This window comes from Sminthopsis crassicaudata, chromosome 5 (genome assembly GCF_048593235.1).
Source record: "Sminthopsis crassicaudata isolate SCR6 chromosome 5, ASM4859323v1, whole genome shotgun sequence".
Classification (NCBI taxonomy): Eukaryota; Metazoa; Chordata; class Mammalia; order Dasyuromorphia; family Dasyuridae; genus Sminthopsis; species Sminthopsis crassicaudata.
This window is the reverse complement of record NC_133621.1, coordinates 63323754-63351255: the sequence shown is the minus strand read 5'-3', so window position 1 is coordinate 63351255 and position 27502 is coordinate 63323754. Positions and strand designations below refer to the sequence as shown.

The 27502-nt window shown below is 34.6% G+C and overlaps 1 protein-coding gene across 1 annotated transcript in view; it reads right to left on the bottom strand.

Moving 5' to 3' along the window:
* YME1L1 (YME1 like 1 ATPase) overlaps window positions 1-17221 on the bottom strand; it is a 40838-nt gene extending 23617 nt beyond the window's left edge. Inside the window, exons 1-7 of the mRNA XM_074266994.1 lie at window positions 16995-17221; window positions 14040-14171; window positions 11732-11894; window positions 9742-9840; window positions 5559-5668; window positions 4585-4735; window positions 3823-3934 (exon numbers count right to left, since the gene is read on the bottom strand). Coding sequence (XP_074123095.1) covers window positions 3823-3934; window positions 4585-4735; window positions 5559-5668; window positions 9742-9840; window positions 11732-11894; window positions 14040-14171; window positions 16995-17027 — 800 coding nt within the window. The 5' untranslated portion in view covers window positions 17028-17221. The remainder of the gene's footprint in view (window positions 1-3822; window positions 3935-4584; window positions 4736-5558; window positions 5669-9741; window positions 9841-11731; window positions 11895-14039; window positions 14172-16994) is intronic.
* Between the last annotated feature and the right edge of the window lie 10281 nt (window positions 17222-27502).

Genomic DNA, 27502 nt, shown 5'->3' with positions numbered 1-27502 from the left:
TAATTTCCTTTTAAAACATATTTTCTTAGATTTCTGTTAATACATAGATAATAAAGAAATTTTTTCTGCAAAAAAATAACCTAAAAATACTAGATTTAACCTGAAAGAAAGCAGCTATTTTAACTTTGTATTTACATTCTTATTTCATTTCAAAATACAAATCACAGATCAATTACTGTCTGTGATTACTTACTGGTCGCAATCAGATACAAAAGGGATGAGATCATTAGGATAGAAAAAAGTTGAGGACAGGAAAAAATTTTCTAAATATCAATTTTGGGGAAACTTCTGATTAGAACTACTATAAGCTTAAAAATTTTCAGATGTATTCAGTCACTTTCTAAAATGATTTTCGAATTTATAAAATGTAGAAACTGCTACTATCCCAGGCTTTCTCACATTCTGGCAATTAGTGATTAAACTTAGGATTTTTCCAGACCTAGTCAGACATTACTGACTAAAATAAAATAGTACTCTGCTTACTTCAAACAGTAATTTAATAGCAAGGACTATCATTAATAATCTAATTGCAAACAAATGAATAGGCCCACAAAGTTACCACATCACATTACAAAACATCACCATTTATTCTTTGAAGATTTGTCTAGTGAACACAATTAGAAGAGATGAATAAAAGAAACAAGAAATAGAAAAAAAAAATTAATTTCATTATCATACTGAACTACAGCTGCTCCTGGGGAAAATAAATGAGATTGCACTAAGCATATTTTCAGGGAAGAGAGTACAGAAATTATATTTGAATATCACTATTTATCCTTTCTTAGTAACTGAAATAAATTAAGTGCAAGGATAATTATTTCTCAAATATCACCACTTCATTTCTAGATCTTGAGGTAAGATTGGAGAAGCAAAAGCGAATTTTGCCTAAGAAAGGGGTAAGTAAATGAACAAATCATTCTGGGATAGTATAATTTCATTAAGAAGGATAAGGAAGAAAGAGTCATCAAAAGTTACCAGAATGGTATCCTGATTCATTTCAAGCAATATCTTTGATACACAGAGCATTTTTCCTTTCACATAGCAGCTCATGTTGAAAAACTAAATAAGTATGAAAAGCTAGAAGTGATGAAAAAAATTGACTGCAATCACTGTCACATTACATCTGCCTTTTAGGAATACTGTTTGTTGGAATCATATTGTTTTTAAAATAACAATTCATGCCTTTTATTAGACAACTTTAAATTAATCTTTTCAATTAAAGAAAAAAATGGTGAATTTCAAAAGTTCAGCCTCATCTATAAACATAAAAACGAAGCACTGTATCAGCACTGTATAACTATAATTAAATTATATTAATTATATTAAGTATTATGTTTGCATATAGTACTCTCAAAACCTGTTTTTAAGTGAAAGTAAATCAATTGCCTAAGCTGACAGACCTTTGACCAGCTTTAACACATAATTGTCTACAACTTTTTTCTTTAGATTTCTCAATCTTTTTTTAACTGTAACTAAATTATTAGATATATTTATCTAAAAAAACAACAACAACAAATCACACAGCTCAAAATAATATAAATATAGAAACACTCTCCTGTGGCAAATGATCTGGAAATGGACCATCACTCATAAATGTTGTCACTTTTCCATATTTGTGAATTCTGAAATTCCCTTATCTAATCATAATTTATGGTCATTTCATATCTCCCTCAGCCTTATGCAATTCTTAACCCTACTCTTCATCTTCATTCCATTCAAATCTTTAGTTCTTTCACAGGTCATCACTTCCACATTAGCTACACTCTCCTTCCTTTCTCATCTTGATCTCTCAGTAAACATTATACCATCTTCTTTCAAATTTCCTTTTACTGCCTTTCTCCTATTACTGATCATGCCTTTCCAAGGCTCTGTCTCAGATTACTTCCACCATCTACAGTCTTTGCTTTGTCTCAGGAGCTGCTGAATACCAAATGGAACTGGAGGAAATCATGAAACCTTCAAAGCTTTTTAATACCCCTTCAAATTCCCCATGGTGCCCCATTCACATTACCATCTTAGCTAAGAGTCTTACCTCATAATTCACTGGGAAAAAAAGAAATTTAAACTATTTTCTGAAAATTCCTTTTCCACGCCTACCCTTCATAGATCATTCAGGTTCTGCTATCATCTCTTCTTTTAACTCTCCTAGCCTATGTCTATTCTTCATTTCTACCCTTCTTGATAATGTAATCACACTATCTGAATAAATGAACCCTTTCCATTCCATTTTCTTGTCACTTCTTTCATCCCCACTCTCTTATCTTCAACCTGTCTTAACCTGACCATGTCTCCAACCTCAAAAAATCCTCATTTTACACAAACATCCATCCCTGCTAGCTATTGTCCCTTACTTCACCTCCATCGGAGGGCTCAACTTCTGGGGAGACTGCCATCTACAATCAATGCCTCTACTTCCCATCCTCTATCTCTTTTCCTAATTCACTATATAACCTGCCTTCCAATTTGATAATTTAAATGTAACTGCTGTCCTCCTGACTAAACAATGATTTCTTCACTGCCAAATCTACTGGCTTTTTCTTTATATCTCCAGTTGACAATGGTGATTGCCCTCTTCTTCTTGATACTCATATCTCTTTAGATTTCTAGATTCCTCTTATGAGTTCTTCTCCTACCTCCTGGACCTTCATCTAGGTCATATTTACAAACTAGATGCCCTCTTTTCTTCTTCCTCTATGCTATTTCCCTTAATGAACTCATTATTTCCCAAAGATTCAACTGACATCTCTAAAACCTATACTTTCTCTGATTTTCAGTCTTGTATCACGAAGTGATTATCAAGGGTACCACCATCTTCGAAGCTACTCATGATTCTAATTTAGGCATCATTCTCAATTCTTCAGTTTCTTACTTTCCTCCCCAGTATACAATCTATGGCTAAATCCTTTCTATTTTCCTTTCATAAAATCTCTTGTATACTCTCTTTTCTCTTCTTAAAATAGCCACTACTTGGGGGCAGACTTTCACACCTGGTCATTAACAGCCTTTTAGTTGCTATCTGCTTCAAGTCTGCCTATCCAGGCTATCCTCCATTCAGTTCCTAAAGCACAGGTCTGAGCAGCATGTCACCTCTCTATTCAATAAACTCTAATGGTTCCACATTATCACTAAACAAATGTAAAATTCACTGTGGCTTTCAAAGCTCTACATAACCTGCCTCCCTCCCATCTCTCCAATCTTCTTACCTATTTACCTTCACAAACTCTGCAATCCCTGAAGAGCAGCTTCCCTGCTGTTCCTCACATAGTATTTTCACTTTAACTTCCTCATACATGTAATTCTCTACCTTCTCATTTCTAATTTCAAGATTCATTGTTCTCAAGTCCTGGCTAAAATCTCAGCTTCTACAGAGGAAGCTTTTCCAAACCTTCTTAGTTCTGATGCTTTCCCTCAGATTACCTCCAATTTATCCTGCTTTAATGATTTATTAAGTTATTTGCATGCTATCTTCCAGAGTAGAATGTAAGCAAGGACTGGTTTTTTGCCTTTCTTTGAATCTCCAGTGTTTATAGCACTGAACCTCACACATAGCAGACATTTAATGAATAGTGACTAATTGGATACATATCCTTATTCTAATTCTACCTGAAGCATGTTCAGATAATTCTAAACTAAGAAAAGCTAAAGGATATAATTTTAGGTACTAATTTAGATATTATTTAGATACTACTTAGATAACAGAAGATACTATTGCTATTTTCTCAGCTTTAGAATGATTGATCATATCATACTTCCTAGATGATATAATATTTCCATGAAATAGGAAGCAAAAGCAATACATAATTAAAGGAACAAAAAGTTAACAAACTAGTATTGAAAAAAGAGCCTTTACCAGATAAAAATGGATTTTTCAACAGTCCATAAATACCAAGCAGCAGGAGAACAAGGAGAAACAAACGAGTTCTTCTTAAAGAATCTGAAAAAAAAGTAAAGTAAAAAATAACAGGCAGCTTTAAAACAAAACATGTCAAAGGCAGGATTACCCTCAAAATATAATAGAAGTAATCTTTGGAAATCAAAAAATGCAATTAAGATCATACATGCAAACTTGTAAAGAAAATTAAGAATTCATCCAATCTAAACCTTTATTTTGCAGATGAGGAAACCGAGGCCAAGGGAAATTAAGTATATTCCTCAAGATCATTAAAATTAATAGGTATCAATCAGAGGGAGAATTGAACCTAAGCCTTCCGAGTGCTGAATTGGTGCTCTTTTCACTGTATCATGTGAGAATACTGTGATTGAATGCATCTTTTTGTTGAACTCTGAAACTCCTGTGCCCTTTAGCTCAGATCTTTAAGTAGTATGTTAAAAAGCTATCTCACAAAACTACCAGTACCAAAAGTTCACCAATGTTTTTCTTCTTGCCTTTAATTGCCCCTAATAAAGTTTAAAAGAAAACAAAAAAATAGGGTGGGGCAAGAGATGGGGATGGAATAGAGATGAGTCCACTGTTCTTCCAAAGCAGGGTAAAGAAATAGAGAAAACAGAACAGAAGGACAAAGGATTAGCGGCTGGATTCAGCACTGGATTCAGAAGCACTAAAAGCCAAGGAAATCAACTTACCATTTGTTTTTTGAGTTAATGCTTGTGCTTTCAGAAAACCCTCTGCAAAACCAGTTTTAAATGCATCCTGATGTGCTTCAGGTATGTTTTTGGTTTTCATGAGTTTGTCTAAACTTTCAACATCTGATCCTCGGTCCCGCAAAAGAAACCCCTAAAGATATAAGTCTATTAGTATTTGTCAAGTATAGAGGTGACAATATTTACAATCACAATACATGGCTGCAGAATTAATTCAAAGGGATTTTTCAGATCTAATTACTTCAGTTTTAATTTAATTTATCTTCATCCTAAACTGGCATTATGGCCCAGTGGACAGAGAACCAGTCTCAAAGCCAGAAAGTCACAGTTCAAGTGCCACTTCTTACACATATTATCTGTGTGACCCCAATAAACAAGTCACAAGATATCTCGGTGCTCTTGGCATTTCTCTTAAGAACTAGATCTATTATGGAAATATCAAATAATTAATACTGAAAGTAGCAGAATCACTAATTATAAGACTCCTAATTTGGAAAGAATTACCTAGATGTCTATGTTTATTTTAAGTACAGTATATCTGCTTCTTCTACTACTAGTGATAATATTCTCACCACTCACTCCTATAACTGCAATTAAGCTCCAATATTACCATTATGGTTTTCACTTAAATATTGCCATAAATCTAAGATCTAAAAAAATCTTGACATAAATAAGCAAGGAAGAGTTTACTTAAAACTTTAGCATGCTTACATAAAGTGGTTATTTTGGCACAAAGACAAAAAGCTAGAAAACATTTCTGACAAAAAATAAATTTTAAATTCAGCTACGAAGATTAGCTAAAAAAAAGTTATAACTACAATTATCCTAAATTTGTGTATTGAAAAAAAGAAACACAAAATAAAAGACCAAGCAACAAATAAAAGACACCAAATGTGCTTGTTTTTGTAATTTGAAAAAAATGCTTTCTACAGTGTTATATAAAACAAATTAAGTACCTTTACAAATGATGGGGCCACATGTTGTGTTTCTGTGAATCGTTCTGAGGTGGACTGCAAACGTCGAGTCCTTGATTTCAAAGTCTTAAAACCGCGAGACTGTACAAAAACTAAACAAACAATACTTATTACCTTTCTTCTTATTTTACTAAAATATAATGCACAAAATTTTAAAAATCCATATGTACAATTATTTTAAACCATTTTACTACAATCCAATACCAGCATTTTGTACTTTTTTATCAACTTTATCTACCCAAAAAAAGTTAAGGTGCCTTGACATTTAATTAACTCTCTCACATGAATCTCTAGTAATTAATTCCTATTGTAAAGATAATTTAGTTTGCCAGGCTACTTCTTGGTGAAATACTTACAAAAATTAAACTTAGATAATGTTGGTAATTATGAAAAAAAAAAAGTTCATAAATTATGCAACACAATATGTGAACAGAAAAACAAAACAAAGATATGACTATTATTTGAGTATTTCTATATAAGATAAAAATGGAGACAAGTTGTCATTTAGAAGCTAGGAGAAATAATATACTAAATGTTAACCACATTTTAAGAACTATTATATGATTTGCCCCCACTGATATCTAGGTATTAAAACTAATCACCCCTTTATATTATCTCATTTGATTATCTCATCAGTTTTCATGGGTTCAAAGATCATTTCTAGGTAGAAGATTCTCAATTATACAAGATAACCCCAAAGTCTTAATGAAGTTTTAAGCATTAGAAGCTTAAAACTGAGGCAGTAAATAAGCTTAAAACTGCATTCAGACTTCTGAAACACACTATATAACTAGTCCTGTTGTTTGGACGTTCAGTGGTATCTCCGTGACCCTGTGGACCATACCATATCAATATTGTAAAGATACTCAGAGTGGTTTGTCATTTCCTTCCCTAGTGGATTAAGGCAAACCAGCGGTGAGTGACTTACCCAAGTATTTGAAGCTGAATTTTAACTCAGGGATTCCTGACTCCAGGTCTAACATTCTATCTACTGAATCACCTACTAGTTGTCTCCATAACTACTTCTAGTCTATACTATATTGTAGAATACACAAAATATTCTCTGTAGATAGCTAAACCAGCATCATCAACTGCTTTTGGACATTTCCAACTGGATGTCCCACAGGCATTCCAAACTCGTAACACATCTAAAAAGAACTCATTATCTTTCCTCCAAGTCACTCCTCTTTGAACCACACTCTTAAAAGTATTACCATCTTTAGAGTGAGCCTCACTACCATATTTAACTCCTCTCTCACACTCAACTTACATATCCAATCTGTTGCTATGTCTTGTTATTTGTACTTTCACACCTCTCATTTATATACCTTTCTCTCCACTCACACCACTACCGTCCTAATTCAGGCCCTCATCTCTTCTTGCCTGGAATAATGCAAAAGCTTTCTAGCTGATGTCACTGCTCCTAGTCTCTCCTCTGTCTCCAGAGGACACTAAAACAGCATGTTACCAATCTCATGACAGAGTGACAAATTTAAGATATAGAAATTTTTATACATGGCAACTGTGTTGGTCAGTTTTCTTTAGTTTTTAATGGAAGGAGTAATAGTGATTCCCCCCCCACCCAAAAAAAAGAGGGCTACTGAAACAGTTTTGAAAATAACATGACAAATTTATTATCTATTTTTTTTAAAAAGGCAAAGAGACAAAAAAAGCTGCCAAAAAAAAAAAAAAAAAAAAAAGATGAAGGAAAGAAAATTGCAATTGCCTAATGATTTTGAACTTTTGTTGTTGTTGTTTTTAATTTATTTTTTTTTCCTGAGGCTGGGCCCAGGGTCACACAGCTAGGAAGTGTTAAGTGTCTGAGACCAAATTTGAACTCAGGTCTTACTGAATTCAAGGCTGGTGCTCTATCCACTGCGCCACCTAGCTGCCCCCTCCTTATAATCTTTTGAGAAAACAGTAGCTGAGAGTCATTTGTAGTTGGGCTCTCATCCTCACTTTTCTACCAAGCTGTTTTAATTTTCCTTTTAAAAAATAATCATTTTTATTTATTTTTTTTTTAAACAAAAAAAGTTCGGGGCAGCTAGGTGGCGCAGTGGATAGAGCACCAGCTTTGAATTCAGGAGGACTGTAGCTCAAATCTGGTCTCAGACACTTAAGTTAGGCAATAAAGAAAAAAAGAAAAGCTTTGACAACCAGATAAACTAGGAAAAATCAAGACTTTTTTTTTTTTCTTAAGGATTCAAAAAATTTAAGCATGTTTGTCGAAAAACAGAAAGGAATCAGTTAAGAAGAATGAAGACACATGAGAAAATAAGAGTATCAGAACAAAGATCTAAAGAAAGTGACAAAGAGTAAGATCAAAAGCCAAAGTAGAAGGATTATTCTTATTTGGAGTGATCTCGTTTTTCTTTCATTAGAGAGATGGATGTTGATAAGGTTTAATAAATAGAGGAGGGCCAAGATGACAATAAGCACAATGAAAATAATGTAAAAAAGTAAAAATAACATCATAAAAACAATCAGAAGTTAGTGTTGTAAAATTACAGATTAAGTTTAGTCTCAGAGATGGGAGAAGACCAAAGATGTAGTACAATGTTATATTTTCACATTTTTAAAAATAAATATTGTTTTTACTGAGGTTTTTTTTTCCTCTTTTTCCTTTTTCTTTTTTGTGCCTTCTGTTTTTGTTTTTTTTGCTGAGGAAACTGAGGTTAAATGACTTGCCCAAAGTCACACAGCTAGGAAGTATTAAGTGTCTGAGGTCAAATTTGAATTCAGGTCCTCCTGACTTCTAGGCTGATGCTCTATCCCTGTGCCACCTAACTGCCCCTTTTGTGCCTTCTTTTAAAAATATTATTTGTCAGATGAGATGATTCTCTAGTAAGGACAAGAGAAAATATGAAGAAAAACTGGATTATGCAAGAAACAAAAGATGTCAGTACCAAAAATAATATTTTACATGAAAGAGGGAGGCTAGGAAAGTTCATGCCAGATGACCAAAATCTCAGTGAAAAAGGTGTCTAGGTCATTTTCCATAAACATTACAAGCAGGATTGTTGCCAATAAGGAAAAAAAGGTTCTGATTGATGCCATGGGCAAAGAGACAAATAATCAATAATATGAAAATAGGAGAATTTATGAGCACCAACAATTACACAGGGAGACATTAATTTGTTCTAAGTAAGAAATCAATTCAACTTTTTTTTAGTTTTTTTTTTTCATCAATATACAAGAATGGGAAATAAGGCATCATGATATTTAACCTGGAAAACAATGACAAATAGAAAGGCTGGAATAAGAAATCATTTGTTCAAATAATTTATATATATATATATATATATATATACATATATATATATATATATATACACACACACACACACACACATATAAACACACAATACTAAAAGGCCATTGAAATCTGATTAATAGAAATAATCTTGGTTAAAAAGAAGCGAAAAGCCTTCCCTCCATTTAATGCTGGAAAACAAAAGGTGGTATAAAAGTCCTATCAAAAAAATTTTTTTAAATTAAGGAATCATGTGATAACACCAAATAATTCTCCATATCAATTTCACATAGAGTTTAATGATGTATGAAGTGATTATTGCATGTCAGGAAATAAAATAAGAGCTAGGGATATAAAGACAATCTCTGTCCAAATTATGGAATATCTACTCTGAAAAGCAGTAAACATTTTACATAAAATGAATTTTTTTTTTTTTAAATCACAAGATAAATGAAAAGTTAAAATAGGATCAATACAATGAAGAGCTTCATTCATTTTGGCACTTGCCTTATATTATTAAAATGCAGTCTGTTATACAGATTAGAAAACACAAATATTAAAAATGATATATATTTTTAAATCCTTATGAATTGCTCAGATAATTGTTTTTAAAATCCTTAATGTGCTAAGCAGGTAAATGTCACAGTAAATACAACACAGGATTTGGAGTCAGGATTGAGTTCAAATCCTACCTTAGACACATACTAGTGTCAAGATATTTAACCAGTATGTACTTAATTAGTAAAATGATCTAATAATGACACCTACTTCCCAGGATTATTCTGGAGACAAAATATTTGTAAAATGTTGTACAAACTTAAAGCATTATATAAATGCTAGCTATTATGAAAGAGAGAAAATCAGAACACTACTTAAAATTAATATACTTATAAAAAGATTTTTGCTGCATACCTGGCCATCGCTGAAGATCTGCACAAATACTTTGAACAGTTTTAGGATGTTGTCTGTACAAGCAAGAAGAACGTAAGGTACTAAATATGTCTAGGAAACCTAGGAATAAAATTGTAAAAAGAAAACATTTTCTGTCAAATGAAACATTTCAAATAAAAAATCATTGACGCATACCCAATAAAAAGCCTATTGAGAAAAAAAATTTAAACTATTAAAATTTAAATTGGCTACATTCATTTATAAATAGCTATTTTTCTTCTTTAACATAATTTTTAAAATTTCTAAAAACAACCCAATATCTTAACATCTTTCACTGCTGTTCTATCAACAATTCAAAAGAATATTTTAATTGATTCATGACTTCCAATTAAGCTAGTACCTCAAATAAAGATGTCAAAAATATTTTCAGTAGACTAGTAAATTTATTTCAAGAGGACAAAAAAAGATTTGCCTTTCTGGGAGCAATTCTAATAGCTACAAAAAAGAAAGAAAAGAAAAAGAAAAATGAACAAGCACGTGTTCGCCCATTATTTCTAAGTAATTCAGAGAAAACATTATAGCGGTTCTATCTCCTTAGTCATTACTTCCTTGGTTGGTATAGTGAGATTTTGGAGGGGGCTTTCTTTATAAATGGAAGCTAACCATTACTGGATCTATCTTTATTGTTAAATAAATTTTTACTTCTTAAGTAAAAATGTTCTCCTAAACTCAAGAAAATATATAATGGACAACCATGAAAGCAGACTGTACCACAGCCTCCCTGGATCACAGGTTAAAAGTTTTATAGAGTATCGGGGGCAGCTAGGTGGCGCAGTGGATAAAGCACCAGCCCTGAATTCAGGAGGACCCGAGTTCAAATGTGGTCTCAGACACTTAACACTTCCCATCTGTGTGACCCTGGGCAAGTCACTCTTAACCCCAGCCTCAGGAAAAAAAAAAAAAAAAAGTTTTATAGAGTATCTTCAACATAGAGAAAATCCAATTCAGTACCATTTGATCTATAATGGACAGAAACAGCTACACCCAGAGAAGGAACACTAGGAAAGGAGTGTAAAATGTTTGTACTTTTGTCTTTCTACCCAGGTTATTTATACCTTCGGAAGCCAATTCTTACCATGCAACAAGAAATTTGGTTTTATACACATATATTGTATCTAGGATATATTGTAACACATTTATTATATATGGGATTGCCTGTCATCTAAAGGAGGGAGTAGAGAGAGGGAGGGGAAAATTTGGAAAAGTGAATACAAGGGATAATGTTGTAAAAAAAAAAAAAAAAAAGTTAGCCATGCATATGTACTGTCAAAAAAAAAATCATAATTATAAAATTAATAAATTTTTTAAAAAAGTTTTATAGAGGTAAGAGACCCCCCCAAAAAAGAAAGCAAAGTTAGGTAGGGGATATCCTTCTATTTTCCCATAATTTGACTGAACTTGGAAAGGAACTATTGACATGATATACATTTTGAAAAACTGCTGAAAATTTGATAACAAAAGGAAAGGAAGTGATAAGAGAATTCTCAGGTTAAATCAAAAACTAAATGGCTTGTTTTTTTTCTCCTGTCCTATCTCCACATATGAAATGTGCATAAAACACTCTGAAAACATTAAAGAACTTTATAAATCTCTTAACTGTTATTTCACAAGTATCCAATTGAATAGAAAGTATGCTACCTCAATTCTCAAAATCTTTCTTAAAATTCCTTCTACCTATTCTTACCCTTGTAGGGTTGAACTTCTCTAACTTCTTTTCACTAAAAACAAAGGAAAAAAACCACCCCTTTTTCCTCTTCTCTGCTTCTCAGACAAACAGAATCAATGCAAATTTCTTATCTGATTTTACTTGTTTTTGGTAACTATAAAGCTGCTGGGGGAAAAAAGTCCCAGCAACTATTATTCTTTTCAGGGCAATAAGCAATACATATCCATTATTAAGCTGTCTTTCGTTTTTGTTAGAAAAATAAAATGAATTGATAATTTCACATACCATGTTTATTTTCAAAGAAGGACTGTGCAGAAATGTAAGATGTATGCCATCGAGAAGAAACTCTGTTGCTTGTACAAAAACCGGGAAGAAGACTATCAACTAGTTCATCAAGCTGTCTGACTTTCAATTCAGATAATCCCAGGTCCTTTAGGTTAAGTACAGGCTGTGAAGAAACAAAAAAAAGAAAGATTTTTTTTTTTTAACCCAAAAAAATAAGGCAAATTTTCCAACATCCTCAAACTGAATATAAAGTCAATTTGTGGCAAGATTTAATTTCCTTCTCTTGTCTAAAGGGAATTTGTGTGTGTGTGTGTGTGTGTGTGTGTGTGTGTGTGTGTGTGTGTGTGATTTTGATTTTTACTGAGGTCACATATGTGGATCATGTCACTTATTTCTAAAATCTTGAGAGGATCAGGTAAAGATATTACTGCTCAGCAGAGACAGGTGGGTGTGACCCAGACCAAATCATTTAACTTCTATTGGTATTAGTAAAGTGCTAAGCACAATGCCTTGCTCAGACCAGGTGCCATAAAATGAAAAAAAGCATTTATTAAGACAGTTACCCTGCTAATAACTGCTAAAAAGCAAAGACAGTCCTTGTTCTCAAGGAACTTATATTCAAAATGGGAGACAACACACAAAAGCAAACTGAAGGGAACTAGTTTACAGGTTTATAAAGATGTTTCTTTGATCTCATTAGCTAAATGACAAGTTTTTGGTTATTATCTGAGAGATACAAATGACAAAATAATAATTACATTCCATATAATTACCCTGTGTTAACCTAAACAATCAATTTCTTATGATGAATTCAACAGAAAAAAGGTATAATAGTAGAAAGAGCAATAAATTAGAAGTCAGGTGGTTATATTATTTACTACTTGTATAAACTCAGACAAGACACTTAAAGTTAACCTCTCAGTTTCTTTTTGGGCAAAACGGTACTTAAACCCACCTGCTCCAGCTAATTTATAGTATCATAAGATCAAATGAAATAATGTATATAACAATGCTTTTGAAACCATTATATGAAATATAAACAAATGATATCATTAAGTAAAAAGGAATAACACCTTAAAACTATAATATTTTATAGTCAATTTAATAAGGCACATGTTAAAGACAACAAAACACTCCCACTCAATTCTACATAAATTATTCTTAACAAAAGAAGAAAAGCTTTGGAAATATCATAGTGGCAATTTATTATTTATTTATACTCCATCCTACAAAAATGCTGGTTACAGCAGGCCTGAATGTCAGAATTTACCAATTAGGTTAAACTGTTTAAAAACTACAAAGGACTAAATTACAAAGTATCAAAAAAAACAAAACTTTGTTTCTCATCACTGATATTGCTAAGTTGCTTTACTACTCAAACATCATGCATTATTTTAATAAAATAGTAGCACAAAGATAGAGAGAGGGCCAACCTCAGAATCAAAATAACCCAACTTAATTCCCATTCCTAATATACTGACTACATGATGTTGAACAAGCAGTTAAAACTTCTTAATAACATAGGGAAAACTCTAAGAGTACAAAATGGAAAAAAAAAGTTAGCTAGGATCTACTTTGTATGCATATTGTATATCCTGTTTAAGTAACATCAGAATGTAAGCTCCTTGAAATCAGGAACTATTTTTGCTCTTTTTGAATCCTCACTACTTAGTACAGTACCTAGAATACAATATGGGCTTTAAAAATACTTATTGACTGACTGATATGTGTTGGTAAGAATTTCCTCACAGAGAATTTTCAGATGTGAAATTACAAGTTTGGATCACATAATTAATATTCAACAATCATAAAAACTGACCAATTTATTGTTTTCCTTTTTTTAAATGTCTAAGAACTATACCATAAATTTCAGTATTATTTTTTTGCCTTGCACTTTTTGCTTAAAAACAAATTTTTTCTTTTATCCAATATCAGCTCTTTTTATTTCTCTGAATAAGAATGAAGATATGGTTTCTTTGTGCATCCCATTGATAATGGGATCTAATAAAGTATATAAATGGAAAAAACTATAATTTCTAGTCAATGATTCATATTGCCCTGATAGCAAAATCAAATTTCTTGCAGTCATATAAAAGTAAAAAACTTTTAACAATTACTAAAAGAGTTACAAAAGTCTATGTTCAATATAAAGCTAGAATAATATTATTTCAATTTTTAACACATATTATGTTGTAGGCTGAAAACCTGGAAGGCAAATTCAAAATAAAATTTATTTAAAGATTTTTCAATCAGGTATTAATAGAAAGCCCATTTCATTGGCACACTTTACATGTAAAATTGAAAGTACCTCAGTGCTTGGCGCCTCATGTTCCGTGGCTGCTTCTCGATGCTGACTTTGAGAAATTGATGCACTTCGAGAAACAGATGAGCTTTTTGGTGAATGGAAGGCATTAATGAGATGACTCAAAGGAACAGTAACCTGAATCAAATTAAAGATTTATAGTGTATATTTTTATTAGAAGAAAAGTATTAAAGAGAAATAATTTTAGATTTTAATAAGGAACAGATTTTTAAAATTCACTTATATAATCAAACCTGCCTCTATAAACCCAAAGGATTGTAGCACATTTCAAAAGATGAAGTTAGATTTTTTTGACAATTAAAAGACAAGAACAATTTTTTCCTTCCCTCATTTTATAAACTATGTGAAAACTTCATATTAGAAAAATATGTAGAATGTAAGCTTCCTAAGGGCAAGGTCATTTCACTTTTTTTTCTATGCCTAGATCACAGCACAGTGCCAGGCATGCAAAAGGCTCTTAAATGTTGACTTAATTAAACTAAATACAATTAGAATTCAAGAGGCATAATATATACATATATAAACATTTATATGTATGTATGTAGACATATATGTACATACATATATATGAAGACACAACTGTCCTAAGTTTCATTGCATTTCTGTGTCATAATTACATCAAGGTCACATATATAAATCTGTTCAGATAGTATTTATTACTATAAGGAAAACAAATTAGTATTTTCGATGGGAGAGGTCAAGTCAGGACATCTGAACTCTATGCTGAAGCATACCACTAAACATTTGTGTGGCCCTGGAAATTCTGAAAGTTAATAAAATTTACTTCCCAATCTGTTTCCTCATCTGATAAAAGTTCAAAGAAATTACTTCTAAGGCTCTGTCCAGCTTTTAAATCTTATAATTCCTTTGTTAGCACAAAATTTCCCAAAACCCATTTAGAATGTATTGTATATACTACAAAAATCAACCTGGCACTACTATATTATAGAAAAGTTACCAAATGATACAGAACCTTCACCTTTCTATACACACATACACAACCACAAGAGGAATTGCAGCATAATGGCTATTTATACCCCAAATTATTAAACTGTGGGCTGTGACCTCATAGGGAAAATGGGATCTCATAACAATGTGGGAGTTGCAAAATAATTATTATCAGTAAATGTTTGATTTGCATAGTTATTTTCTTGAGATTTAAAGGAGTCAAGAATGAAAAAAAGATTATGATGCCTTGATCTAGACAAACTTGAAGTCAAGGAAACCTGGGTTCAAATCTTGACCAAGTGTGACCACAAATAAGTCACTTAAATTTTCAGTACTCCAACTCTCTCCAATTGCAAATAAGAAAAAAGTTGCACAAGAGAACTGTACAGTTCTGCACACATATATTGTATCTAGGATATATTATAACATATTTAACCTATATAAGACTGCCTACCATTTAGGGGAGGGGGTTGAGGGAGGGAAGGGAAGTCTGAACAGAAGTGAGTGCAAGGGACAATGTTGTAAAAAATTACCCATGCATATGTTCTGTCAATAAAAAGTTGTAATAATTAAAAATAAATAAATAAACGAAAAGTTGCAATCAACACCCAAATTAGGAAACCCTTACATAGAGAAAAATCAAAAATCAATAGAACACCAATAGTTTTGGACAACTCTTTTACAGTTATTCTATACCACATTACAAAGAACTGATTAAGAGTAATCGTTTTCAATGTCCTGTTCAATAAACCATGCTATACTCAACTGTAAGTCATACTTGACAAATAACAAAAGAAAAAAATGCTTTATTAAATGCAATCATGTCATCACATTAAGAAATAACTCCTCTCATAACATGTGTGATGTAATTTATGACAAAAGTCATTCTGGTATTTGAAAAAAATATTATTTTATCAAGAACGTCCTATTATAGTGATGTATAAAAAGATTTATTTTCCTTATAACCTCAAAAAGCCCCAAATCAAAACAGCTAATAATTTACAACCCGCCCCCTACTAACAATTAGCTGACAAAATGCTTCATTCCCTTTTTAACCAGAAGTTGCTTTCCTTAACAGAAATGTGGATGTTTCTTCCTAGTCCTTGAATCAATACAAAACTAAAAGGTCAATGTAGTTTTCTAAGCTCTGCAGTAAATCAACACTCAAAATTATGGAGCTAACCTGCCCTAACCCTTCCCCCCCAAAAAAGGGCTGTGCTTAAAAATGTCAAAAATTAGATATCAAAATTTAAAAGGAAAAAGGAAAAAAAGGTATTTTTGAATACCATCAAGACTTTTAAGGAAGCGTTACTATCTTACTATCTTAAAAGAGATTCTTAATTTTTCTATGCTGTGCATCCCTTTGACAGTCTGGTAAAACCTATGTAACCCCTTCTCAAAAAGTTTTCAACATAAAATAAAGAACGAATAAAATGTAAAAGAAACAAAATATATTAAAATAAGTAGCGATAAAAATAATTTCCAAAACAAGTTCCCGGACCATATAAGAACTCCTGTCTTAAAGGTACTAGATATTGAGTTGGACCAATCTCAGATCCGGAAGGTAAAGGAACCCCGTGCAGTTTGGGGCAAACTTCCTATTAATTATTCCAATACCTGGGTTAGAAAGCCCGGTTCTCCCAACCACGGGGCTTCAGACCACGACCGTCTCGGATTTCCTCCCCGGTAAAAAGGGAACAATAAGGCTTGCACCGCCCCCGCTCCGCCCGGGGGCGACGTTAAAGCGTTTCGCGGCCAGGGGCTCTCAGCGCGTCCCCAAGTGCGATAGGGGAGGGGGGGAACCGGGGACGATGCTGAAAGTGGGGTTCCCTCCTCCGGGAATACGGACCCTCAGGGCCAAGAACACTGGAACCTACCCGCGTTTCGAACCGCTCCCCGCCCGCCCCCACGCCGCTTCCTGCAGCCCGGCCGCGACGTGAGCAGGGTGCGGAAAGCCGATCTGAGGAGGGGTACAGGGCCCGGCGGCCTCACCTGGGGCTGCACCGTGCTCGACAGGGAGAACATCTCTCCGGGACTCGCAGCTACCTCACCCGCCGCCTCTGCCCCTCTCTCCGCGGCCGGGGGGGCGCTTCCCTCCTTCTCTCCCCGTCACGTTAGTCCGCTCACTAGCCCGTTCAGTCCCTCCTTCCTCCCAGAGATGGAAAATGGCCTCCTCGCCCAGCGGCCTCCGCAACAACAGCGCTGCCCCGGAAGTCGGGACCCGGCGGGAGATCGCTTCCGGGGCAGAGGACGGCCACGCGAAACGCGGTGGACGTGAGTGTTGCCACGTTCGCCTCTGCCTTCCTCCGTACCTCCTCCTCTTCTTCCCTCTTCCACTTCTTCTTTCGTTGTCTTCTGCTTCTCTCGTCCTCTTCCTCCCTTTCTCCTCCATTCTCCCCATTTCCTTTCTCCCTCATTCTTCCTCCTTCCTTCTTTTCCCTCCCCGTTTTCCCTCTTCTCCTTTTTCAGCTCCTGATGTCTTCCTTTATTTCTCTTCCTCCTCTTTCCTTCCCTTTTCCTCTTTTTTTATTCTTCCTCTCCTAGTCCTCTAACACTTTTCCTCTTCCTCTCCTTGCCCGTTTCCTTTTCATCATTTCTTCCCCCTTACTCTCTAGCTATTACTGCTTTACAAATATTTGCATTTTCTCCTCCAACCCATTTTACAGATGAAGAACTGAGGCTGTCCAGGTTCACCCAGAACTCCAGACTTCCTAACTCTGCACTCTTTCTGCCACCCAACTTGTATTTCTATGCTTCCTCTCCTCCTTCCCCCTTCCCTTATTTTTCCTTCTCCATCTGTTTTCTTCCTCCTTCCCCTTTTTTTCTCCGCCCTTCCTCACCATCTATTCCACATCCTTTTTTCCTCTTTCCTTCGACTCTCGTCACTCATTAAAAGGTTCACAGGCACACACAGAAGCCAGCAGAATGGTCTAAACGTGTGCATGGCAGTTAAAAAAAAAGGAAACTCGAGCCCCTCCAAATCAGTTATTCTGGATCCTACGCGCTGCCAGCCATCTTTTAGGGAGAGCGGCCATGTGGTTTTAAGTGTTCTAGCCTTAATATGAGGAGCCAAGCCCCAGTGCTGACTGGTTCTGTAACTCAGGGGCAAGGCAATCAACTCCTCAGTGTTCTAGGCAACTCTAGAAAGACAAATTAAAGAGAAGGTAGTAAAGGTAGTATTGTCACCTGAGTGGTCAATGCCAGTGAAATCACAAATGGTACAGATTTAGAGCTGGAAAAGACAGAAGCTATCTCGGCCAGCCCCCTCAATTAGAAGTTGAGGAAACTGAGAAATGAGGTGACAGCAAAGGCCATGTAGGTAGAAAGTAGCAGAAGATAAACTGAATGCCCCACCCTGAATAGAATCTGCAATTCTATTTACTTTCTTTTCCCTGTCCCTTTTTATTTCCCATCCTCAGTTCAATTTAACAAATTCTTATTAAAAGTCTAACAAAACTCTTCACTAATGTCCAACTTTTGACCCCCAGGGATAGAGTTGACCTTGGTTTCTCAAAGGCAATGCCAGAAAAGCATAAGTTCTGTGCAGGTTCTGCCAACCTGCAAAGGCTTCAGAAACAGTTTTGGTAATGAAATTTGCCCTAGAAAGACCAAATGCTATTTTTATGAGACAATAATTGGAAGCATATGAGCTATATCAAGGTATAACTGATTGGATTCAGGACTGGTTGGATGATCCTACCAAAAGAGTAATTATTATTCTTTGAGTGTCAACTTGGAAGGAGGTCTCCAGTGAAGTTGCCCCCCCCCCAAATCTAGGCTTAGATCTGTGTTATTTAACATTTTTATTAGTCCCTCAGCTGAAGATATAAATTGCATGCTCAAAGTGATAGCATTCAGTGATCATCAGGATCAAGAAAGTTCTTGACCAGAATTGCAAGGGAACTAATGAAAAAAAACTCAGAGGAAGGTGGTCTAAGTGTACCTGATCTAAAGCTATATTATATAGCAGCAGTCACCAAAACCATTTGGTATTGGCTAAGAAATAGACCGGTAGATCAGTGGAACAGATTAGATACAAAGGACAAAAAAGGGTACATCTATAGCAATCTAATCTTTGACAAACCCAAAGATTCCAACATTAGGGATAAAAATTCATTATTCGGAAAAAACTGTTGGGAAAACTGGAAATTAGTATGGCAGAAATTAGATATGGATCCACACTTAACACCATATACCAAGATAAGATCAAAATGGGTCCATGATTTAGGCATAAAGAGGGAGATAATAAATAGATTAGAGGAACAGAGGATAATCTACCTCTCAGACCTGTGGAGGAGGAAGGAATTTATGACCAGAGGAGAACTAGAGATCATTATTGATCACAAAATAGAAGATTTTGATTACATCAAACTAAAAAGTTTCTGTACAAATAATACTAATGCAAACAAGATTAGAAGGGAAGTAACAAATTGGGAAAATATTTTTAAAAACAAAGGTTCTGACAAAGGTCTCATTTCCAAAATATATAGAGAACTGACCATAATTTATAAGAAACCGAACCATTCTCCAATTGATAAATGGTCAAAGGATATGAACAGACAATTGTCAGATGATGAAATTGAAACTATATCCACTCATATGAAAGAGTGTTCCAAATCACTACTGATCAGAGAAATGCAAATTAAGACCACTCTGAGATACCACTACACACCTGTCAGATTGGCTAAGATGACAGGAACAAATAATGACAAATGTTGGAGGGGATGTGGGGAAATTGGGACACTAATACATTGCTGGTGGAGTTGTGAAAGAATCCAGCCATTCTGGAGAGCAATCTGGAATTATGCCCAAAAAGTTATCAAACTGTACATACCCTTTGACCCAGCAGCGCTACTACTGGGATTATATCCCAAAGAAATACTAAAGAGCGGAAAGAGACATATATGTGCCAAAATGTTTGTGGCAGCTCTTTTTGTTGTAGCTAGAAACTGGAAGATGAATGGATGTCCATCAGTTGGAGAATGGTTGGGTAAATTGTGGTATATGAAGGTTAGGGAATATTATTGCTCTGTAAGAAATGACCAGCAGGAGGAATATAGAGAGGCCTGGAGAGACTTAAATCAACTGATGCTGAGTGAAATGAGCAGAACCAGAAGATCACTGTATACTTCAACAACAATACTGTATGAGGATGTATTCTGATGGAAGTGGAAATCTTCAACATAAAGAAGAGCCAACTCACTTCCAGTTGATCAATGATGGACAGAGGTAGCTACACCCAGAGAAGAAACACTGGGAAGTGAATGTAAATTGTTAGCACTAATATCTGTCTGCCCAGGTTGCATGTACCTTCGGATTCTAATGTTTATTGTGCAACAAGAAAATGATATTCACACACATGTATTGTACCTAGACTATATTGTAACACATGTAAAATGTATGGTATTGCCTGTCGTCGGGGGGAGGGAATAGAGGGAGGGGGGGTAATTTGGAAAAATGAATACAAGGGATAATATTATAATATATATATATATATATATATATATATATAATAAAAAAAAAAAAACAGAGGAGAAAGAAAGAAAAAAAAAAAAAAAGAAAGAAAGTTCTTGACCTGTGAGAATGTTGAGATGCAGTATCCAATGTAATAAAGATAAATTTAGACTTAGGTTTTTTTGGGGTTTTTTTTTTTAATCAATTTAACAAGCACCATGGACAGCAATTTTGGGGGAAAAAAAAAAAAAAAGTGGGAAAACACTATTTAGTTCAATGTGAGTCCCTAATGTGATATCCCTAAAAATATAATGCATTTTAAGCTAAAAAGAAAAGCATCATATTGCCATCTAGGAAGGTGACAATCTCAGTCTATTCTTCTGTATACTACTTTTGGAATAATGGATTCAGTTCTAGGGACCATGTTTTTTGGAACGACATTGGCAAATTGGAGATTATCAGGAAGATGTTGATTAGTGCAGTAAAGGACCTTCAGATTATGCTATATGAGTATTGGTCAAACTGGGAATGATTAGTTGGAAAAGAGAAGATTCAGGAAGGCATGATAGCTATCTTCAAGTATTTGAAACATTGCCACATAGAAGAAAGATAAGATTAGCTTTGCTTGGTCCAGAAACCAGAAATAATAGTAATAGGTTGAAGATAATAAAATAGATTTAAGTTGATATAATGAAACTTTCCTAACAATTACAGTTATACAAAACTGATAAAGATGACAAAATATCAAAATAGTGTTGACCGGATCTATGAAAAAAACAAGCATATCAAAACACTATTAGTGGAACAGTGAATTCGTCTAATTATTTTGGAAGGCAACTTAGAACTGTCCTAACATCCATACCCTTTGCACCAGAAGTTTCCACTGCTAGGCCTATACTTCAAAGTGCTCAAAGGCCAAAAATAGCAGCAATTTTATACTCTAGCAAAAAATTTTAAACAAGTTTTCCAACAACTGAGTAATAACTAAACAAACTGTGAATCATGAATGCAATATAGCATTACCATCCTCAGAAATTTGTGACCAAAGAAGAACTAGAGATCATTATTGATCACAAAATAGATAATTTTGATTACATTAAATTAAAAAGCTTTTCTACAAATGAAACTAATACAGACAAGATTAGAAGGGAAGCAATAAACTGGGAAATATTCATTTTTATATTCAAGGTTCTGATAAAGGCCACATTTCTAAAATATATAGAAAATTGACCCAAATTTACAAGAATTCAAGCCATTCTCCAATTGATAAATGGTCAAAGGATATGAACAGATAATTTTCAGATGAAGAAATTGAAACCACTTCTAGTCATATAAAAAAGTGCTCTAAATCACTATTGATCAGAGAAATGCAAATTAAGACCACTCTGAGGTACCATTACACATCTCTCAGATTGGCTAAGAAGATAGGAAAAGATAATGATAAATGGAGGAGATGTGGAAAAACTGATTCACTAATGCATTGTTATTGGAGTTGTGAAATGATTCAACTATTCCAGAGAGCAATTTGGAACTATGCCCAAAGAGTTATCAAACTGGGAATTCCCTTTGATCCAGCAGTGTTTCTACTGGCTTGTATTCCAAAGAAATTTTAAAGGAAGGAAAGGAACCCACATGTGCAAAAAGGTTTGCGGCAGCTTTTTTGTAATGGCAAGAAACTAGAAACTGAGTGGATGCCGATCAGTTGGAGAATCTCTGAATAAGTTATGGTATATGAATATTATGGAATATTATTGTTCTGTAAGAAATGACCAACAGGATGATTTCAGAGAGGCCTGGAGAGACTCATATGAACTGATGCTAAATGAACAGAAGCAAGAGATCCCATTTACCTGGAAACAAGATTATATGATGATCAATTCTGATCTTCAACAATGAGATGATTCAGAACAGTTCAATGATCTTGTGATGAAGAGAGTTATCTACACCTAGAGAAAGAGGACTGTGAGAACTGAGTATCATTTACAACATAGCATTTTCACTCTTTTTATTCTTATTTGCTTGCATTTTATTTTCTTTCTTTTTTCTGGTTTGATTTTATTTTTCTTGTGCAGCAAGATAATTGTATAAATATGTATGCATATTTTGGATTTAACACATTTCTACCATATTTAACATATATTGGACTACTTGCCATCTAGGGGAGGAGATGGAAGAAGGGGGGAAAATTGGAACACAAAGTTTTGCAAGGGTTAATGTTGAAGAATTATCCATGTATATTTTTTAAAATAAAAAAGATTTAATAAAGAAATAATATTACCATCCATTAAAAATAATGGCTAGGAAAATACTGGGAGGCATAGAAACACATATGAACTGATACAAAGTGAAGTAAACAAAGAGCAAAACAATATTCATAATGATAACATCTCTCTTCTTTCCTGAGGATGAGGACCATGAAAGTGAAACACAATATAACTATCAGATTTTATGAATAAGTTGGTTGATTTTACTAATGGCCTTTTCCCCTCCTCATTATTTTTTATTCCTGATTATATGGATTATATGGAATGGCTTTCTAAGGAGGGGGGAGGGAGAGGGAGGAGAGGAGGCATATACTGAAAAGTGAAGGTGATACTGATGAGATACAAATGATGAGGTCAGTGGTAGTTGTGGGAATTGGGGTGGGGAATCCCCTCTAGTTGGTGCAGGTCCAATGAAAATTTGCAAACCCAAAATCTGTGTGGCAAAAAAAAAAAAAAAAAAAAAAAAAAAAAGGAATTTTATTGTTCACTAAGAGGGAGGCTTTCTTAGCAGGCAAAACTCATTAGGAATTTGGCAAAGGTGGGTTAATAGATCCCTGGTTATATGGGTAAATGTTGGCCTGCAGTTGGGAGCTGTCTGGGCTAATCAATAGAAGACCATCAGACAGAGATCTCCTGAATAAATTCACTTAACTGGAAGTTGGAAGACTTTTCCCAGGATCTGGGAACTCCTAAAGGGAGATAGTTTCCTGCCCCCACAAAAGATCTTAGTTTATGTCAATGGAGTATGATTGACCAAGATCTCCAATTGAATGAAACTGCTTAATTTGGGAAGAGTTTGTCTGGGAAAGGTATGCTTTTCCCAGGGTTTGAGAGTCTTCCAAAATTTAATAATCTTCTCTAAAATGTAATCTTCTCTTGTTGGGGTTTTCTTGGGGTCTCTAGAGGCAGCCTTAGTTTCAGTTCAGTAATCACTCCAAATGTAGCCAGGTATTAAAGTCCAAATCCTTTATTGTCTCTTTCACTTGGGGCTCAGCTAGTTTTTCTGGAGGCCTATCTCTCTCCTTGGTTCTGAGAGGCCTGCCTTCTCTGGCTTTTGAATCTCCCGGGCTGAATCCTGATTGAGGCTCCCAGCTCTCTTAAAGGTGTGAACCTTGTAGAACTCTATCTAATAAGTACAAAGTACATTTGAGCACTGTCAAGTACCATGCTAAATTAGATAACTGACTTAGCATTTTGTAAGAATCCTAATAGTACATCCCTCGCTTGTTGGATACTTTACAAAGGAGAATCTTGCTCATGTACATATTAGATCAGAGGACCTCTAGAATCTTCACTAAATCTGACATCTATGTTATGGTTCCAACCTTCTTCATACAATAGCCCTAATCCTAAATTTCAACCAGTTGGATTACTTGTAGTTCCCCTGCACGACTCAATCCATGACTCACAAATTCTCAACTGGTGTGCTTGATTTTAAATTCTCAGCAAAGGCATTTACTGTAAAACAAATAACCCTGAAGTTTCACTTGACAACCACCAAACCGATACATAGGACAAAAAAGATGGGAAGGATCATTGTTGGAGGACTTGTGAAAAGACAGGTACATCAATATATTATTGTTGGATCTGCCAAATGGACCAAACCAGTCTCTTAACCTGTAGGTGGCTGGAGCTAAATGAAGCAAGTAAGAGACAGGAGCGTCAGAGATCAAACAGAAATTTCATTTCAAAGTAAGGAAAACAGGTTTACAAACCAATGACCTCTTGGGAAGAAGAACTTGCGGTTTATGGCAGGGGTAGGACTTTAAAGGATGAAAACCACAAAAGCAAGACCACAACACATTCTTAGGTCTTTAAGTAAACAGTTTCTATGGGAGCCCATTGAAGGGCATTTTGGGGACAATACTGGCATTCTTGGGTCCTATGGGAACAGTCCCTCCCTTGTTACAGGAACAACCTGCTAGTGGCTGCTGGGGATCTAAATCTGTGCAGCAGAATAGATCCCTTCATGTGAGAGGATAATGATACAAGGAGACTGAGATGCAGTCCTCCTCCTCCTCCTCTTCCTCCTCCTCCTCCTCCTCCTTTTCCTCCTCTTCTTTCCCAACCCCATCTCCCTTAGCACCCAATTTATTTCATTCTGCCTCAATAAAGGCTGATTTGCTTTTGGAGAAGGACCTGCCCTTCACAATTAGGCGTGGTCCTTGACACTCCCTAAGGTGATTGTCTTAAGTCTCTTGTGGGTTGTTGAGTCTTATGATCATTTATATGATTCATGAACTAGAGTTAGTATGGTAGGAATAGGAGTGCAAGGCCTAGTTTAGTTCATTTAATAGTTACAAGGAAGAGGATTGTGCAGAGTTCCCAGAGATTTAATTGATAACTTTGTGCTGTAGCACACTTGTTGCTTCTAACCCTCAACCCCTGGAAAATATGGAAGTTGCAATAAATCTAAGTAGTTATTAATTAATATGAGAATGCTCAGAGAGCATCTGGTTCTGGCTAAAACAATATTTTTTTTCCAGAGGGTGAGATCATCCAGAGAATGAGCACAAAAGATTGTTGTTACGCTAAACTTGGGGCAAAACCTGCTTGCTAGGTTTTAGTTCTGGAAAAATAAGAGTATCTTCTATATCTTGACAGATCCAACCATTTTGTAAATTATGCTAAGAGATTGACTAAATTCTCTAGCTTTGATCTTAGATATTATACTGTGAAGCTATAAGTCAAGGAGTTCAAAGATAATCCCCCCACATACACCAATATTTATTATAAGTGAGTATAAATATAGTGGATACTCAGATATGGGGGAATGGCTATTCAGATTGTGGGATTTTAATGCAATAGTGTACTACCCTTTAAGAAACAATAAGCATGATTTACACATGATTCAGCACAAATAAGACATAAACTGATATCATGTAAAGTCAAAAGAATCAGAAAAACAACATACAAAATGACTACAACAATGTAAGTGGGAATAATAATGGTAACAAAAAAAATCAAGACAATTTATAATTATAATAACCAAGAAATATGAAAAGATATTTCCCGCAATTCCTTTGCCAAAATTGGAGTCCAAAAATGTGGAAGTGTATATGATGTGAGTTTTTTTGATATTTTGGTTAATTCTGTGGAACTTTTTAATGTTCTCCCTTTTTTGTTGGTGGCTGGGAAAAGAAAGGCTACAGTGGGAATTGTATATAATGTAAAACAAAAGATATCAATTAAAATCTATTTTTTTTTTTTTAAAGCAAAGCTCTTTAGACAGCATGGCATAATAAAAAGAGGTTACAAAATAAATACTTCTCATCATAAGCCTATGGCATATTCTCCCATACATGCACACCCAGTACATGGGAAAAGTGATCAAAATTTAAAGAATACAATGATTTAAAAAAAAAAAAAAAAAAAAGAGTACAAAGGTGATGAGCTATATATATATATATGCACTCAGTCCATGGGAAGAGTGAGCACAAATTTAAAGAGTACAATGGTAGTGAGGTGTATATATGGAACAGATATCACTAAGGCAATCCACAACAATATTACATAGAACTTTGAAATCTTTTCCTAACCCATAGATCTAATGAATAAACTATTTTGTGGTCTCTTAATTTGCTTTTGGTATCACCCTTTATGTACAAATCATGTATTTATTTTGACCTTATCCAGCCTCTACGGTATGAGATGTTGGTCCATACCTAGAATCTGCCATACTGTTTTCTTTTCTTTTATATATATATATATATATTTTTTTTTTTTAATTAATTTTATAATTATAGGGGCAGCTAGGAGGCGCAGTGGATAGAGCACCAGCCTTGAATTCAAGAGGATCCGAGTTCAAATTTGGTCTCAGACACTTAACACTTCCTAGCTGTGTGACCCTGGGGAAGTCATTTAACCCCAGCCTCAGGGGGGAAAAATTATATTATAACATTTTTTGACAGTACATATGCATAGGTTATTTTTTACAACTTTATCCCGTGTACTCCTTTCTTTTCCGAATTTTTCCCCTCCTTCCCTCCACCCCCTCCCCTAGATGGCAGGCATTCCCATACATATTAAATATATTATAGTATATCCTAGGTACAATATATATGTGCAGAACCGAATTTTGTTGTTGTTGTTGTTGTTGTTGTTGTTGTTGTTGCAAAGGAAGAATTGGATTTGGAAGGTATAAATAACCTGGGGAGAAAAACAAAAGATGCTAACAGTTTACACTCATTTCCCAGTGTTCCTTCTCTGGGTGTAGCTGATTCTATTCATCATTGATCAATTGGAATTGCATTAGCTCTTCTCTATGTTGAAGATATCCACGTCCATCAGAATACACCCTTATATAGTACTATTGTTTTTTTTTTTTTAATTTTTTATTTTATTTTATAATTATAACATTTTTTGACAGTACATATGCATGGGTAATTTTTTACAACATTATCCCTTGCACTTACTTCTATTCAGATTTTTTCCCTTTCTCCCCCAACCCCCTCCCCCAGATGGCAAGCAGTCTTATATATGTTAAATATATTACAGTATAATTTAGATACAATATATGTGTGTAGAACCGAATTTTTTGTTGCACAGGAAGAATTGGATTCAGAAGGTAAAAATAACAGTTTACATTCATTTCCCAGTGTTCCTTTTCTGGATGTAGCTGGTTCTGTCCATCATTAATCAATTGGAATTGGATTAGCTCTTCTCTATGTTGAAGAAATCCACTTCCATCAGCATACATACTCGTACAGTATCATTGTTGAAGTGTATAATGATCTTCTGGTTCTGCTCGTTTCACTCAGCATCAGTTGATGTAAGTCTCTC